The 16,293-nt window shown below is 45.1% G+C and overlaps 1 protein-coding gene across 1 annotated transcript in view; it reads right to left on the bottom strand.

The window, feature by feature from the left end:
- LOC112073902 (uncharacterized) overlaps positions 1-16,293 on the bottom strand; it is a 36,646-nt gene that overhangs the window by 6,311 nt on the left and 14,042 nt on the right. Inside the window, 17 exon segments of the mRNA XM_070440319.1 lie at positions 33-326; positions 591-751; positions 1,041-1,117; positions 1,367-1,529; positions 1,580-1,635; positions 5,031-5,179; positions 8,884-9,062; positions 9,476-9,731; positions 9,912-10,082; positions 11,377-11,526; positions 13,047-14,160; positions 14,430-14,575; positions 14,705-14,821; positions 15,636-15,719; positions 15,951-16,007; positions 16,010-16,051; positions 16,054-16,087. Coding sequence (XP_070296420.1) covers positions 33-326; positions 591-751; positions 1,041-1,117; positions 1,367-1,529; positions 1,580-1,635; positions 5,031-5,179; positions 8,884-9,062; positions 9,476-9,731; positions 9,912-10,082; positions 11,377-11,526; positions 13,047-14,160; positions 14,430-14,575; positions 14,705-14,821; positions 15,636-15,719; positions 15,951-16,007; positions 16,010-16,051; positions 16,054-16,087 — 3,250 coding nt within the window.

Consider the following 16,293-nt stretch of genomic DNA (forward strand, 5'->3'; position numbering starts at 1 on the left):
AGATCTGGGACCAGGCTATGCCTGTAATCAACCCTAACAGATCTGGGACCAGGCTATGCCTGTAATGAAACCTAACAGATCTGGGACCAGGCTCTCCAGACGTACTATAGTGTTCTGTAGGCCCGGTGTGTCGTCGTGTTGCTGTTTGAGTTCCTCTATCTGTTGCTGGGTGAAGAAGGGTCTCCTCCTCCGCCTGACGGGCTCCTCAGGGTGCGTAGCGCTCCAGTCCTCAAACGCCTCCGGGTGGCGACACTGGACGTGCAGACGCAGGTTCTTACGGTGTTTCGTCATGAAGTGGCACATCTCACAGGAGAACGGTTTCTCTCCTGGAAGGAACAAATATTTTACACACGAAAACAAAACATTAGCCACTGAGAGGCACAGGGAGAATCTCAGTGCAGCGCCCCCTGGATGAAGAGCAATTAAGGGGTTGAGGGCCATAATCAAGGGGACAATGACAGGAGATCAGAGACCAGCAGTTCAGTTCCCACTGTTAGGGTATGAACCAGCAACCTTTTGGCTACTGCTCCGTCTCGCTAGCTTCTAGGCTAGCTACTGTGCCAACTGTCATCAAATCATTGGTGACTCACCTGTGTGTTTGATGGCCAGGTGTGAGACCAGGAAGTCCTCTTTAGAGGTGGAGTATTTACAGTAGTCACATTTAAAGGGCCGGTCGTTGGTGTGGGACAGCTGGTGGTTGAGCAGGAGCTTCTTGTTGTCACAGTCATAGTCACAGAACTCACACTTGAACCTGGAATAGAAACACGCATTAGATCGCAGGTCTTGAATCTAAACATGTCGACTGGGTCGTGTATGGCAGGAGAAAAAGGTTTTGAAACAGGGTGAATTCGAAGTAGATTTTTATTTCACGGTGCAAATTGTTTTTGCTCCAGTGTGTACTGAACACCACCTTGGCCTCACAGGACTGACTAGGTTTATGTTCCGCTAAGGGGCTATGTTCCGCTAAGGGGCTATGTTCCGCTAAGGGGCTATGTTCCGCTAAGGGGCACAATGAAAATGGCGCTACATCCTGTACTGACCTGCTGTTGTCAACACTCTGGATGTGTGTGAGGAGATGCATCTTGAACGTATATCTCTTCTTGAAGGACTTCCCACACTGAAGTCAAAGCACATACAGAGATTTATAAAGATTTTAAAAGAAAACCTGAGATTGTAGCTAGAAAAACATGATTGATTTGAGTGGATTATTGGAATGGTTAATGGTGACAGTGATTAACCATTCCAATAATACACCAGTCTCCTCATTCACATTTAAAAACAAAGTTGATTGGCAATTAATAATTAAGATTAATTAATTAAATGTACTTTCTTGTACATGCGTGTATGTGTGTCTCAGTGCTGTTACCTTGTCACACATGTGTGGTTTCTCTGTACTGTGTGTCTTCATGTGCTGAGTGAGTCTCTTCTGCATGGGGTAGACTCTGTGGCACACTGGACACGGGAACGACAACACCTTAGATACCTGCTGAGAGTCAGACAGACCACACTGGACACGGGAACGACAACACCTTAGATACCNGAGTCAGACAGACCACACTGGACACGGGAACGACAACACCTTAGATACCAGCTGAGAGTCAGACAGACCACACTGGACACGGGAACGACAACACCCTAGTAAGGTTTAGCGGTCAACCTTTGTCCTATCGTGATTATGTACCCCAAAAATATTGTGATATAAGATTCTATTGCCCCCATTGGTCACCCCCCCCCCCAAAAAAAAAACTCTTAAAATGACAGTTGGGCTGTAGCGCAAAATCGCTACAGCAACTAGACGGATCATGACAAAATATGTTTTTTAAAGCCTGGCAAGTGCAATGGCACATCTTTTCTAATAATTATTTCTGGTGGATCAGAACAGGTGTGTGTGGGTCGGTGTCTGTGTGGCACACACACGATGTAGAAGTAACTGTCTGGTGAGGAACAGCCTGTCTCACCGTAGTGAGCTAGGTTATAGGACTAATCATGGTGAGGAACAGTCAGTCTCACCGTAGTGAGCTAGGTTATGGACTACATCATGGTGAGGAACAGTCAGTCTCACCGTAGTGAGCTAAGGTTATAGGTATCATAATAGGAAGATTCAGTTCCACCGTAGTTGAGCTAGGTTATAGGACTACATCATAATGAGGAAGAGTCTGTCCCACCGTAGTGAGCTAGGTTATAGGACTACATCATGGTGAGAACAGTCAGTCTCACCGTAGTGAGCTTGGTTATAGGACTACATCATGTGGAGGAACAGCTGTCTCACGTAGTGAGCTAGGTTATAGGACTACATCTATGAGGAAATTCAGTCTCACCGTAGTGAGCTAGGTTATGGATACTCATAATGAGGAAGACGTCTGTCCCACCGTAGTGAGCTAGGTTATAGGACTACATCAGGTGAGGAACAGTCAGTCTCACCGTAGTGAGCTAGGTTATAGGACTACATCAGGTGAGGAAGTCTGTCTAACGTAGTGAGCTAGGTTATAGGACTACATCATAATGAGGAAGTTCAGTCTCACCGTAGTGAGCTAGGTTATAGGACTACATCATAATGAGGAGAGTCTGTCCACCCGTAGTGAGCTAGGTTATAGGACTACATCATGATGAGGAGAGTCAGTCTCACCGTAGTGAGCTAGGTTATAGGACTACATCTAATGAGGAAGAGTCTGTCTCACCGTAGTGAGCTAGGTTATAGGACTACATCATGTGAGGAACAGTCATCTCACCGTAGTGAGCTAGGTTATAGGACTACATCAAATGTGAGGAACAGTCTGTCTCACCGTAGTGAGCTGGTTATGGACTACATCATAATGAGGAAGATCAGTCTCCACCGTAGTGAGCTAGGTTATAGGACTACACATCATATGAGGAAAGTCTGTCCCACCGTAGTGAGCTAGGTTATAGGACTACATCATGATGAGGAAGAGTCAGTGTCCACCGTAGTGAGCTAGGTTATAGGACTACATCATAATGAGAAGAGCCTGTCCACTCGTAGAGCTAGGTTATAGGACTACATCATAATGAGGAACAGTCCAGTCTCACCGTAGTGAGCTAGGTTATAGGACTACATCATGGTGAGGAACAGTCAGTCTCACCGTAGTGAGCTAGGTTTATAGGACTATCATGGTGAGGAACAGTCTGTCTCACCGTAGTGAGCTAGGTTATAGACTACATCATAATGAGGAAGATTCAGTCTCACCGTAGTGAGCTAGGTTATAGGACTACATCATAATGAGGAAGAGTCTGTCCCACCGTAGTGAGCTAGGTTATAGGACTACATCATGTGAGGAACAGTCAGTCTCACCGTAGTGAGCTAGGTTATAGGACTACATCATAATGAGGAAGATCAGTCTCACCGTAGTGAGCTAGGTTATAGGACTACATCATAATGAGGAAGAGTCTGTCCCACCGTAGTGAGCTAGGTTTAGGACTACATCATGATGAGGAAGAGTCAGTCTCACCGTAGTGACCTAGTTATAGACTACATCTATGAGGGAAGAGTCTGTCCACGTAGTGAGCTAGGTTATAGGACTACATCATGGTGAGGAACAGTCAGTCTCACCGTAGTGGGCTAGGTTATAGGACTACATCATGTGAGGAACAGTCTGTCTTAACGTAGTGAGCTAGGTTATAGACTAACATCATAATGAGGAAGATTCAGTCTCACAGTAGTGAGCTAGGTTATAGGACTACATCATAATGGAGAGAGTCTGTCCCACCGTAGTGAGCTAGGTTATAAGGATCACATAATGATGAGGAAGAGTCAGTCTCACCGTAGTGAGCTAGGTTATAGGACTACATCATAATGGGAAGAGTCAGTTCTCAACCGTAGTAGCTAGGTTATAGGATCATCATAATGAGGAACAGTCGTCTCACCGTAGTGAGCTAGGTTATAGGACTACATCATATGAGGAACAGTCTGTTTAACCGTAGTGAGCTAGGTTATAGGACTACATCATAATGAGGAAGAGTCTGTCCCACCGTAGTGAGCTAGGTTATAGGACTACATCATAATGAGGAAGAGTCAGTCTCACCGTAGTGAGCTAGGTTAAGGACTACATCATATGAGGAAGAGTGAGCTGTAGAATCGTCTCACGTAGTGAGCTAGGTTATAGGACTACATCATGGGCTGTATAGAAGCAGTCTACCGTCCACACAACTGGATAATAATTGCTTTTCTGGCCGCCTGGATAATTTCTTCCTTAAAAAAGGCCTAAACGTTAAACTTCCTGTAGGCTACTGATATAGTTGGTTCTTTTATTGAGGAATGATCTGGGGATAGAAAACCTAACCATGGTAACTGAATATTCATAGGGGGAAATACTTACTGACTCAGACTTTGTTTTTCTGTGAAAGGAAGAAAAACACGTTACAGGGATCTAATGATTGAACTGTATTTTTTTATATTTTTTTTGTTCAAGTCGATCAATCTGAAATCTAAAAAACAGTAAAAACAGTAAAGCTCAATGTGCATGTACTGTAGGTCTGGTGAGTTGTATGGAGCTCCAGGGGAACGGCCCACATGGTGGCAGCGACATACTGTCTGTTGTGTTCTGAGGAGTATTCTCACATCTGTGTGTGTGTCATACTTGTCCTTGTTGTGTTTGCAGGAGTGTCTAATGAATCCTGTGTGTGTGGTGTGTTGTGTTACATTGTCCTTGTTGTGTATTGCAGAGTGTATGATGAATCCTGTGTGGTGTGTTTGTGGTGTACATGTCTGTGTGTTTGCAGAGTGTCTGATGACATCCTGTGTGTGTGTGTGTGTGTGTGTGTGGTGTGTGTGTGTGTGGTTGTGGTGTGTGTGTGTGTGTGTGTGTGTGTACATGTCCTTGTTGTGTATTGCAGAGTGTCTAATGACATCCTGTGTGTGTGTGTGTTGTGTGTGTGACATGTCTTGTTGTGATTGCAGTGTCTAAGACATCCTGTGTGTGTGTGTTGTGTGTGTGTGTGTGTACATGTCCTTGTTGTGTATGCAGAGTGATGATGACATCCTGTGTTGTGTGTGTGACTTGTCTTGTTGTGTTTGCAGTATGATGACATCCTGTGTGTGTGTGTGTGTGTGTACATACTTGTCCTGTTGTGTATTGCAGAGTGTCTGATGACGTCCTTCTTATACACACTGCTGTAGTCACACTCCTCACACTTAAAGGCTTGTTCCCCTGATGGTTAACATGTGCTCCTGTTAACACCGCAGAGACAACAGGCCCTTACCATTCCACTGTGGTTATTACAGAAAGTACAGTGAACAGAAACAGGCCTGAGATACAAAGAACAACTGAAGACTGACTCAATGATTGAAGAAACAGTCATTATTTTGCAATAAAGACTAATGACCTGCTGCTGTAATGAGGGCTATGTACAGTCAGTCAGTAATCCAGTCAGGCAGTCAGTAAACCAGTCAGTCATCAGTATCCAGTCATCACAGTAATCCAGTCAGTCAGTCAGTAATCCAGTATCGTCATAATCCGTCAGGCAGTCAGTAATCCAGTCAGGCAGTAGAATCCGTCAGGCAGTATAATCCGCAGTAATGCAGTCCAGTCAGTCAGTAATCCGTCAGTCAGTCAGTAATCCAGTCAGTCAGTCAGTAAACCAGTCAGTCAGGTAATCCAGTCAGGCAGTCAGTAAACCGTCAGTCAGTCAGTAAGCCAGTCAGTAGTCCAGTCAGTAATCCAGTCAGTCAGCTAATCCAGTCAGTCAGTCAGTAGTCCAGTCAGTCAGTCAGTAATCCAGTCAGTCAGTCAGTAATCCAGTCAGTCAGTCAGTAATCCAGTCAGTCGTGAGTGAGTCAGCCGTACAGTGCCTAGTGAAAGTTACACGCCCTTGCACAGAAATATAATTCTAAGGGATTGCATCCAGACCCACAACAAAAAATGTATCGACCTGTGGCTGAATCTAGTTGATGATCCCTGGCATGTCTTCACACCCCAGAGGTAATAGTTGGTGGTAGAACGTTTGGCAACCATTTTTTCTTTTATCATTCATGTACAGCAATATTCAAACTGTGTCTGATTTTCAACCGTATTTAAAGTAAGGACAGACTGTATCCCTCTGGAACACTCCACACCTCCTGGAAATACATTCTGCCGTGTCTTTGTCATTAACATTTGTGTAATTGTCCCACACAAAAAAAGTTAGGTTTTGGTATAACTCTTTCCATGGACTTTGCTCCTTTCATATTTATTTTGATCCTGACAAACTCCCCAATCCCTGCCGGTGYCAAGCATACCCATAACATGATGCTGCCACCACAAGGATACCCATAACATGTATTTATTTGCACCAAAGAAAACAAMTGATAGACAGCAATACAGATAAAAAAACAAATTAAAATAAACAACAAAAAAAACTGTGTGCAGGTTGGAAGCCCAAGGGCTTATATGAAAACTACACCACAAAACGATATACAATACATAGGTACAAAAAGAAAACCGGTTTGTTAAAACAGATGAGAAAACCTACTAATTATAAAATATATAAATGAGTTGATCAGTAATCACAGATAAAATGTTTGTTGTTGTTTTGTTTACATGTGTGTGCGTGAATGTGAGTGTGTGAGAATTAGAGATTACTGAGTAGTTTGGTTCATCAGGCTGACCCCCAGTCTTCATGGAGGAGATTACAGAGTAGTTTGGTTCGTCAGCCTGACCCCCAGTCTTCATGGAGGAGATTACGGAGTAGTTTGGTTCGTCAGGCTGACCCCCAGTCATCGCTTGAAGTTTTTGAGGAATGATGATGTGAAGATAAGAATTCCAGAATATGGTTCCTCTGTATCTCATAGAGAATTGACTATGTGAGGTGTGGCAGTGGGGAGGGTGAAGGTTATCACAGTCTTGTGTTATATAGATGGATGTCAGAATTAACCTGGAAGAATCCATTGAAGGGTTTAGGTAAACTGTCTGGGAGGTATGAGTATTTGTAGATGAAAATGCATAATTGTCGTAAATAGACAAGATATTAAGTTTCTTAAACAAAGGTGCAGATGGAGCCAGGTAATTAGGAGGTGGCTAGTCATACACATTTATTTTGTATGATGAGTAGAAGGCATATGTTCTGGCCCTGACAATATTACAGTAAATGTGAGATGGGTAAATGAAGCTCTAGTATAGACTTAAGAAGCAAGCCTGAGGGACCAAACCACTAATCTTTCTGATGATACAAACATATTTCCTCACTTTGCTGCAGACAAATTGAATATGATCTTTCCAGGATAACTTTTCATRACTTAGAACTCAGAGGAATCTAGTGGATATGACTTGTTCCATTTCATTCTCACCAATTAAGATTCCCACGCTTTTAAAAAATTATTTGTTTTTATACAATATTTTTTATTCTTACTAGTGAATAAAATACTTACTTTTAAAGATAATGTGTTTATCTGGAACCATTCAGAACATTTGGCCATGCCTGTGTCGGCTTCATTAAATTAGTGAATCAAAATTATTGTGTGATAAAATCAAATTGGTTTTCATCAGCAAAGAGAATGGGAGGTATGGTAGAAGACACAGCAGCAAGGTCATTGATYTGAATTAGGAATAACAAAGGTCCAATCATCCAACCCTGTGGGACGCCACAGGATATCTTGGCACTGGTAGATGCACAGCCGTTTGCACAAACACAATGTTCTCTAACACAACTATATAAATAATTATAATCATGAAAAATGTAATAATGCAATTTAAAAAGTAAGCATTTCATGATCAACTGTGTCAAATGCTTTGGACATGACGATGCCACCACAATACTTGAAAATACAAAGGGATCAACAACATTGCATTCACTCCACATAGAATCTAATCAAATATTTTTTTAAATACTTCGTAAACAACAGGTGTAGACTAACAGTGAATAGTTACTTACGGGTCCTTTTCCAACAATGCACAATTAAGATAAAGATGCAAACATATATTTTTTTTAATTTTTTTTTGAAATAGTGATACGAGGAATAACAATAACGAGTAAAACTAAGATGGATATATACAGGAAGTACCAGTACCAAGTTCCCGTGAAAAGAAGGAAGCATGAATAACATTTTCAAACATGACAACATGGCAAATAAATGTACTTTTCGGCTTAAAATAAATCCAATCCAACACATCAGAGTGAAACCCTCTGTATTTCCATGTGCCAGCATCATGTTATGGGTATGTTTGTTACCGACAGGTACTGGGGAGTTTATCAGGATGAAAATAAATATGAAAGAAGCAAAGCTCAGGTTAAAACGTTAGAGGACAACATGCCTCAGTCTTTTGAAAACTGAACCCTGGGATAGAGGTTTATTTCTCAGTGGGATAATTATACACATTTAAAATGCCAAAGACACACCAGAATGGCTTTCTAAGAGGTGTGGAGTGTTCCTGAATAGTCCAGTATTGATCCTGATTTAAATCTGCTTGAAAATCATAAACAAGGTTTGAATATTGTTGTCCATCAATGATTCCCAAACAAATGCATTGTGCTTGAGCGATTTTGACAAAAAAACTATGAATATATGTTGCCCTAAGAGTTTGTGCAGAGTTGGTAGAATCTTATTCAAAATGATTTACAGCAGAATTTGTAGCCAAAGGGGCTTCTAATTTGTTACAAAAAAAATGTGCTTAAAAAATTATAATAATTATATATATATTTTGTCTTTCACTTTGAAAATATGGACCAGGTTGTGTAGATCTGTAGGGTATATAAAAAAAAAACTATTGAATCCCTTTTTATAAGAAGAAGAGACTTGCCTGGGCCAAGAAACACGAGCAACGAGCATTAGAACATTTTATGGCAGCAAAATATGACAACGGTACAAGGGGTGTGTAGACTTTCACTAGGCACTGTACAATTGACTGACCGGCTGACCGTCTGACTGGCTGACTGGACTGTATGCCGTCGCCCAACTCACCTTGAGCGAGGACCATCGTTTGCAGCGGTAGTTACACTGCAGGCATTTGAAGCACTCTGGGTCGTTTCCTTGGTGAGAGTCAACGTGGAACCTCAGGTCCTCCTGGGACAGGAAGCGAGAGCCGCAGATCCAACAGCTGTGAGGCCTCAGGAGCGGCTTCAGAGACTTACAGTACCTAACAGAACAGACAGGGAAGAGGTCCCTAAAAGCTTCATAGCTCATACAGTATTTTATATCTCTGGATGACGCAGAGAAGACTGACAGGCTTATAATACCATCTAGAGGATGCAGGGGATGAGGTAGTCAAGGTTTGGTTGTGAGAGCTCTTTCTGCAGATAAATAATTTACAGATTTTTTATACCTTTTTCACACTACAGAGCAATGCTGAGCTACCTGCACTGCATGGCCTGGTTACACAATCATCACATCTGCTGGAAAGGACCATTTGAAAATACAAATATTTTTGCCAGCACACTTGCAGTACAGTTGGGGCCCTCCCAATACTTCAACAAGGGTATATAGCTGTTGAAAGAATTCAGTGAGAAAGAAAGCTCCAGGTGTCAGTAATAATATGAAACGGAGTCTTACTTGCGGTTCATGTACTTCTTGTATTTCTTTCTGATGAACCGCTTGGAGGGTCGACCCCGTTTCCTTGGGAAAAGCTCCTCTGGCCTCCCATTGGACGACGGGTCTTTGTTCTCAGAGTCCGATTGGCTGATGCCGGCTTCCGCTGTGTTTCCATTGGACAAGGGACCTGGGCCGTTTCCCAGGCCTGAGGAACTGGCCTCCTCCGAGCCTTGAGGATCCACACTCCCTTTAGGCTTTGACGTCCCGTCTGCTACTGCTTCTGGACACATACAAAACAAGAAGTTCATGCCCTGATAGCAAACCTATTGAATAAGATCATTCAAATGAAAGACAAACGGCTTTTCAGCTAGAAAACCTTCATATTACAATGGACAGATTATTCAGAAAAACAGAGGTGGTGCATGGCGTAAGTATTTGTGCAGTATATGATACCCACCCTTGCCGTTGTAGCTGCCCTCTGTGTAGGTGAACTTCCTGGGTCGTCCCACCCTGCGTCTGGGGCGGTCTGTGGAGGAGGAGGAGGAGCAGGGAGGGGGGACAGGTTGTCGCAGGAGAGCAGGCTGCCTGCCCCTACAGTCCTCATCTGCTGGGTTATAGTCACTGTCCTCTGGGGGGGGGGGGGGGGGGGAGAGTGAGTGTGTAAATCCCAAATCAACTGCTAGCCCCTAGGCGCAGATCTGAGAGGGTTGGATATGGGGCTGTGGCGGTCATCACATTCCCCCCCCCAGCCGGTTATTGTCATGGAAAAGACTGCCAGTCTCGCGGTAATTGACAGCTAATTAGCATAAACACGTTTAGAATCTTCAGGCCTCCATGCATTGGCTACAAGCCGCTGATGTGCACCTTTAGACTGTCGATGATTTGAGAAAGTCTCAAAAAAAGCTTGTGCTCTGTTCCTTGCCTCAGGCTGCACCCCCTGTTCTCTCATCAAGTGATCATATTTTCACCCATCAGACTATTGTCAATTTAATTTCATCTTTACTAATATGTAAAATTAGTCATGTGTAAAATAATGATTTAGAAAGGCCCATTATCAGATGGGAAGGAACAGGGGAAGGGGCAAAAATACATGTCATCTGTATGCAATGGAATTGGAGCCACTTCCCCGCCAGTACGTTTTTCCACTCATGTCGGGTAGGCTACTCTGGTAATTTTGCAGCACAACAGGTGATATTCCGCCCAAACTCTGCATGCCATGGGCTCTCCAACCTGTTCCTGCAGCTATCCAGGGCTACATTTGGGAAACCAAGGCGAAATCCTCTGTTCAGGAACATCGATAGTAACATGTTTAAACAACGCAACATATTTCATTAAACTGTTGACAGCCCCTCGCTCTGTGTGCTGGAGAAAGGAATGAAGGAGAGAGGGGAGGAGATAGAAACTACGTTTTTTTTATTTTATTGTTTTTATTTAACTAGGCAAGTCAGTTAAGAACAAATTCTTATTTTACAATGACGGCCTACCCCGGCCAAACCCGGACGACACGGCCAATTGTGCGTCACCCTATGGGACTCCCAATCACGACCGGTTGTGATAGAGCCTGGAATCGAACCAGGGTCTGTAGTGACGCCTCTAGCACTGAGATGCAGTTTAGACCGCTGAGTCACTCGGGAGCACAGTGGGAGCACTTTTGACTGTCCAGAGTGCATAAGAAGATATTACCGTGATCACGTAGAATTTTACTGCAGGCATGACTCATGACTGCCGGTGTGGCAGTAATATGGTCACAGCAACAGCCATAGTTGATGAGCAAGTGATGACAGTGGATCAGTGAGTGAGTGAGTGAGTGAGTGAGTGAGTGAGTGAGTGAGTGAGTAACTATCTGCTTTTGCCTAGTGACAATGCATTTCTGTAAAGCACAATAATTGATCTAAAATGACAGGGATCTCCACGGACTGTACCTTCAGGGTCATCGATGGCCCCAGCGTCTACGATGTCATCGTCCTCTGGCTCCTCGGGCTGGGGCTCTGGTTTCACCTCAGCCTGCTGACGGGCCAACGTATCACTACGCCTGGGCCGACCACGACCACGCTTCTTAGGAGGGGGGCCACCTGGAAGTAACACAAACACCATCAATCAGCTAATCAAATCAAACTTCCTCTTTGGCGGCAGAGCGCTTGTTCCATAAATGGTTTGTATTAGTCAATTTTTTTTCTCCCTGGGGGATCAATAACGTTTAATTCCAATTAATTCAGCTGGGGATAAATAAAAGGTTCATTCTAATTAATTAGGCTGAGGATCAATAAAGTTTGATTTGAATTCATTTCGTTTCTGTCCTCACCTCACCATCGGGCGGCGCACAATTGGCCCAGCGTCGCCAAGGTTAGGGTTTGGCCGTCATTGTAAATAAGAATTTATTCTAAAAGGTTAAATTAAAAAAATACATCTGTAATTTCCCCCTTTTGGATGATGAATAGTTTGTTCGATCATATGTTTATGTCTTTCTTCCGTCTAGGTGGGATGGGGCTACTGTACCTGTGGGTTTGAAGTGCCTGTCTCTCAGCTCTAGGTGGGATGGGGCTACTGTACCTGTGGATTTGAAGTGCCTGTCTCTCAGCTCTCTCTGGGTGGGATGGGGCTACTGTACCTGTGGGTGTACACTGTGATTTTAAGCCTGTCTCTCAGCTCTCTCTGAGTGGGATGGGGCTACTGTACCTGTTGGGTTTGAAGTGCTGTCTCTCAGTCTCTCTAGGTGGGATGGGCTACTGTACCTGTGTTTGAAGTCCTGTCTCTCATCTCTCTCTGATGGGATGGGCTACTGTACCTGTGGTTTGAAGTGCCTGTCTCTCACTTTCTCTCTGGTGGATGGGCTACTGTACCTGTGGGTTTGAAGTGCCTGTCTCTCAGCTCTCTCGATGGGAGGGGGCTATAGTACCTGTGTTGAAGTGCTGTCTCTCAGCTCTCTCGGTGGGATTGGGCTACTGTACACTGTGGGTTTGAAGTGCCTGCTCTCAGCTCTCTCTGGTGGATGGGGCTACTGTACCTGTGATTTGAAGTGCTGTCTCTCAGTCTCTCTGGTGGATGATACTGTACCAGTGGATTTTGAACTGTGCCTGTCATCATCTCTCTCTGGGATGGGATGGGTACTGTACCCTTGTTTGAATGCTGTCTCTCACTCTCTCTGGTGGATGGCTACTGTACCTCTGGTTTTGAAGCCTGTCTCTCAGTTCTTTGGTGGATGGGCTACTGTAATGTGATTGAAGTGCCTGTCTCTCAGTCTCTATCTGGGGATGGGCCTCGTACCTGTGGTTTGAAGTGCCTGTCTTCTCAGCCTCTCTAAGTGATGGGCTACTGTACCTGTGGGTTTGAAAGTGCCGTCTTCAGTTCTCTCTGGTGGGATGGGGCTACTTGGTACCTGTGGATTGACGAGTGCCTGTCTCTCAGCTTCTCTCTAGTTGGATGGGCTACTGACCTGTGAGGTTTGAATGCTGTTTCAGTTCTACGGGCTACTGTACCTGTGGATTTGAAGTGCCTGTCTCTCAGCTCTCTCTAGATGGGATGGGGCTACTGTACCTGTGGATTTGAAGTGCCTGTCTCTCAGCTCTCTCTGGGTGGGATGGGGCTACTGTACCTGTGGATTTGAAGTGCCTGTCTCTCATGTGGTTGATGAGGGTGTCTTTGGAGACGCTCTTGTAGGGACACATCTTGCACTTAAACTGCTGAACGATCACCACCTCCATCATCTCCTCCAGTTCAGCCATGGTGTGGGGGACAGCGACCCCTGGTCCGCTCCCAGCCCCCTCCTCCACGACTGGAGCCCCAGACCCCCCCACCACGCCGCCCTCCTCTCCCCTGGAAGGCCTCTCCAAACTGGGTGACCATGGAGGTTCGAGGGCCTCTTCCATCTCAGGCTCCGGGTGGTAGGAGTAGGTCCCACTGCTACTGATGTAAGGGCCAGGCTGGCTCTCAGAACACTCCATAGCCTCTGGATGATCTGCTGAGCCTGAGTCTGCTGTGTCTGCCTGGGGGTGGTGGTGGTCTGCGGTGTTTGCCTGGGGGTGGTGGTGGTCTGTGGTGGAACCCTCGCCTTCTGGGCCAGTGCTGCTGCTGGTGGTCTCCATGTAGTGGGAGTGCTGAGGCTGCTGCTGGTTAGAGTGCTGTGGTTGGTCTGGGTCCTGGTTCTGGTCTGAGTTCTGGTCTGGGTCCTCTCCTTGCCCTTCCTCAGCCTGGTATTGGTAACATCGTGGCTGTTCCGAATCTGCAGCCCCAGACTCCATATACTGCCGCAGGGTTTGGTGACTCTGAGAGTGGGAGTTGGAACAACCGGGCTGCTCTGAATCTGCAACCGCAGCCCCGGACTCCACATACTGCCGCAGGGTTTGGTGACTCTGGGAGTGGTTAGACAGAGTTTGGTGACTCTGGGAGTGGTTAGCACTGCTGCTGCTGTCGATGTAGCTCCGAGAGTGGTGCTGCATCGAATCCTCTTCCTCGTCCCCGGCACACTCCAGGTACGCCCCCGTCCCCGCGCTGCAGTCCACCATATAATGGGTGTGTCGTAGGCGGGCAGGGGACGAGGGGTTGGAGTCGGGGGCACCGCTACCACTACACTCCACGTAGCCCCTTAGGTCCTGGCCAGAGTTTTCGACTATACCGTACTCAGGGAAACGGGACCGGACGAGGGAGCGGGAGGAACGTGTCTGGTCGGGTTCCTCATCGTCTACATACGAGGAGGAGGACTCTCCAGTCTGGTTAAAACAAAATCAAACTTTATTTAAAATGCATTTAAAAATCACAACACACTCCACCATAAAACAATGGAATGAAAGATACCACCCCCCCCCAAAAAATACAGAAAAGCCTTAAAGGTGATGAAGATAAAAACAAGCATCAAAAACAGAACATAAAAAGGATGTGTAAAATAACAATACAATCATTGATTTAAAAAAGCCAAGCAATTTTTTTTTTTTTTTTTAAACATACGTTTTCAAACCTCAACTGAGTGTGTCCCTCATACCTGATCAGGTCCGTCCGCATCTCCACCGCTACACTCCATGTACTGGGACGCGTGGGAGTGCTGAGGCTGGCTGTCCTGGTCCTCATGGTCTGGGTAGTGGCCGGAGTGAGAGTGACTCCCAGAGGGCTGGTCTGGATCCAGGTTATCTTGCATGTCATAAACATATCAATCAAATAAGGGACAGCACTCACTTGAAAATCTTTATGAAGCCTTTCTTTAGTAAAAAAAAAAACATGACAAAGACCAAACACGGGCATAGGTTGCATGTGTCATACCCTGCATGTCCCCCTGGTCGTGGCAGGTGGAGGTAGGACCCTCTCCCAGAGCCTCGATGGCGATGCGGTGATGGCTGGACAGAGCCGAGGACGACATGTGGGCTACCATAGGGGCCCCTGGAAAGAGATGTTGTGTTCCCATGAAAAAACAAAATGTACTTTCCTTTGTACAACGTACTGGCTGCTGAAACATTGGTTCTCTAAATAAGAGCTTCCAAAAAGTTTTGCACTCAGACACCCCCCCCCCCCATTCCAGCATTGGGGAACATTCTGCGCCCCCTCCCTGCACGGGCCACGTCTATTTGTATGGGGGCACAAGTTCTGTTCATGACACAAACTGTTTACCACTCTCTTGTTGGTGGAGAAAAAATGTATCAGGTTTAAATCTAATTTCTTTCAATTCTACATATTTTGTCATGGGGTGCAGATAAAATGTTGCCGTTTTAAAACATATTTCCTGTAATATACACATTTTGCCATGTATTATGTGTTCATGTGATATTTGAGTTACTCAAACATGTCCTCCCCCTGCCGACCCTTTGCCACAGTTTGGGAACCACTGCTGTAAACCCGTTTGGGAACCACTGCTGTAAACCCGTTTAGGAACCACTGCTGTAAACCCGTTTGGGAACCACTGCTGTAAACCCGTTTAGGAACCACTGCTGTAAACCCGTTTAGGAACATAACGGAACCACGCTGTAAACCGTTTAGGAACCACTGCTGTAAACCCGTTTGGGAACCACTGCTGTAAACCCGTTTGGGAACCACTGCTGTAAACCCGTTTGGGAACCACTGCTGTAAACCGTTTGGGAACCACTGCTGTAAACCCGTTTGGGAAACCACTGCTGTAAACCACTGAAAGTAATATAGAGTGCTACTTGGAAGAACTAACAGATACAGTCAATACCAAAGAGGCCTCGAGAAAGCTCACCATCGTCTGGTCCTTGTAGTATCAAATACTGCCCCTCACTGGTCTCTGCAGCTCCGTCCTCTGCACTGGTCACTGCTATACATCCTGGAGAACAGTGATACATAGATATTGGCTGTGATGGACAGGTTACAGTGTGTGGTCAGTTCTCCCAAAGGAATCACACTAAGTCTTTTTTTTTTTTTTTTTTTACCTGAATGGTGTATTTGTACTCACATTGTTTGTTACATTTGTGTCTATTGTTCTATATATATTTTCATGATTGCTAGGAATCAAATTTCCTTCGTGCGGGGGGGGGGGGGGGTTTCATTCCCTCACCGTTCATGATGTCAGGTCCGATGGTGGACTCTATGATCTTGTCTATGGCTGATCCAGGTCTGAGGAGGTAGAGGCTGTAGAGTCAGACACCATCATGCCCCGCAGTCTGACACCGCTGCACTGGAGTGGACCATCACCTGTAATACAATATACGGTATGCCGTTTAGCAGACGCTTTTATACCGACTTAGCGACTTAGTCAGTGACATTCAAACACAACTATTGGCCAAATCAATGTTAGGAAGAAAAAAGACAAGTGAGAGTGTAATACAAAAGTCAGGGCTCGAAATTAACTTTTGTCATTGATATCACTGGTGCTCCTAACTTCAAAAAGTAAGGAGCAC

Source organism: Salvelinus sp. IW2-2015, unplaced genomic scaffold (assembly GCF_002910315.2).
Source record: "Salvelinus sp. IW2-2015 unplaced genomic scaffold, ASM291031v2 Un_scaffold2414, whole genome shotgun sequence".
NCBI classification, from domain to species: domain Eukaryota; kingdom Metazoa; phylum Chordata; class Actinopteri; order Salmoniformes; family Salmonidae; genus Salvelinus; species Salvelinus sp. IW2-2015.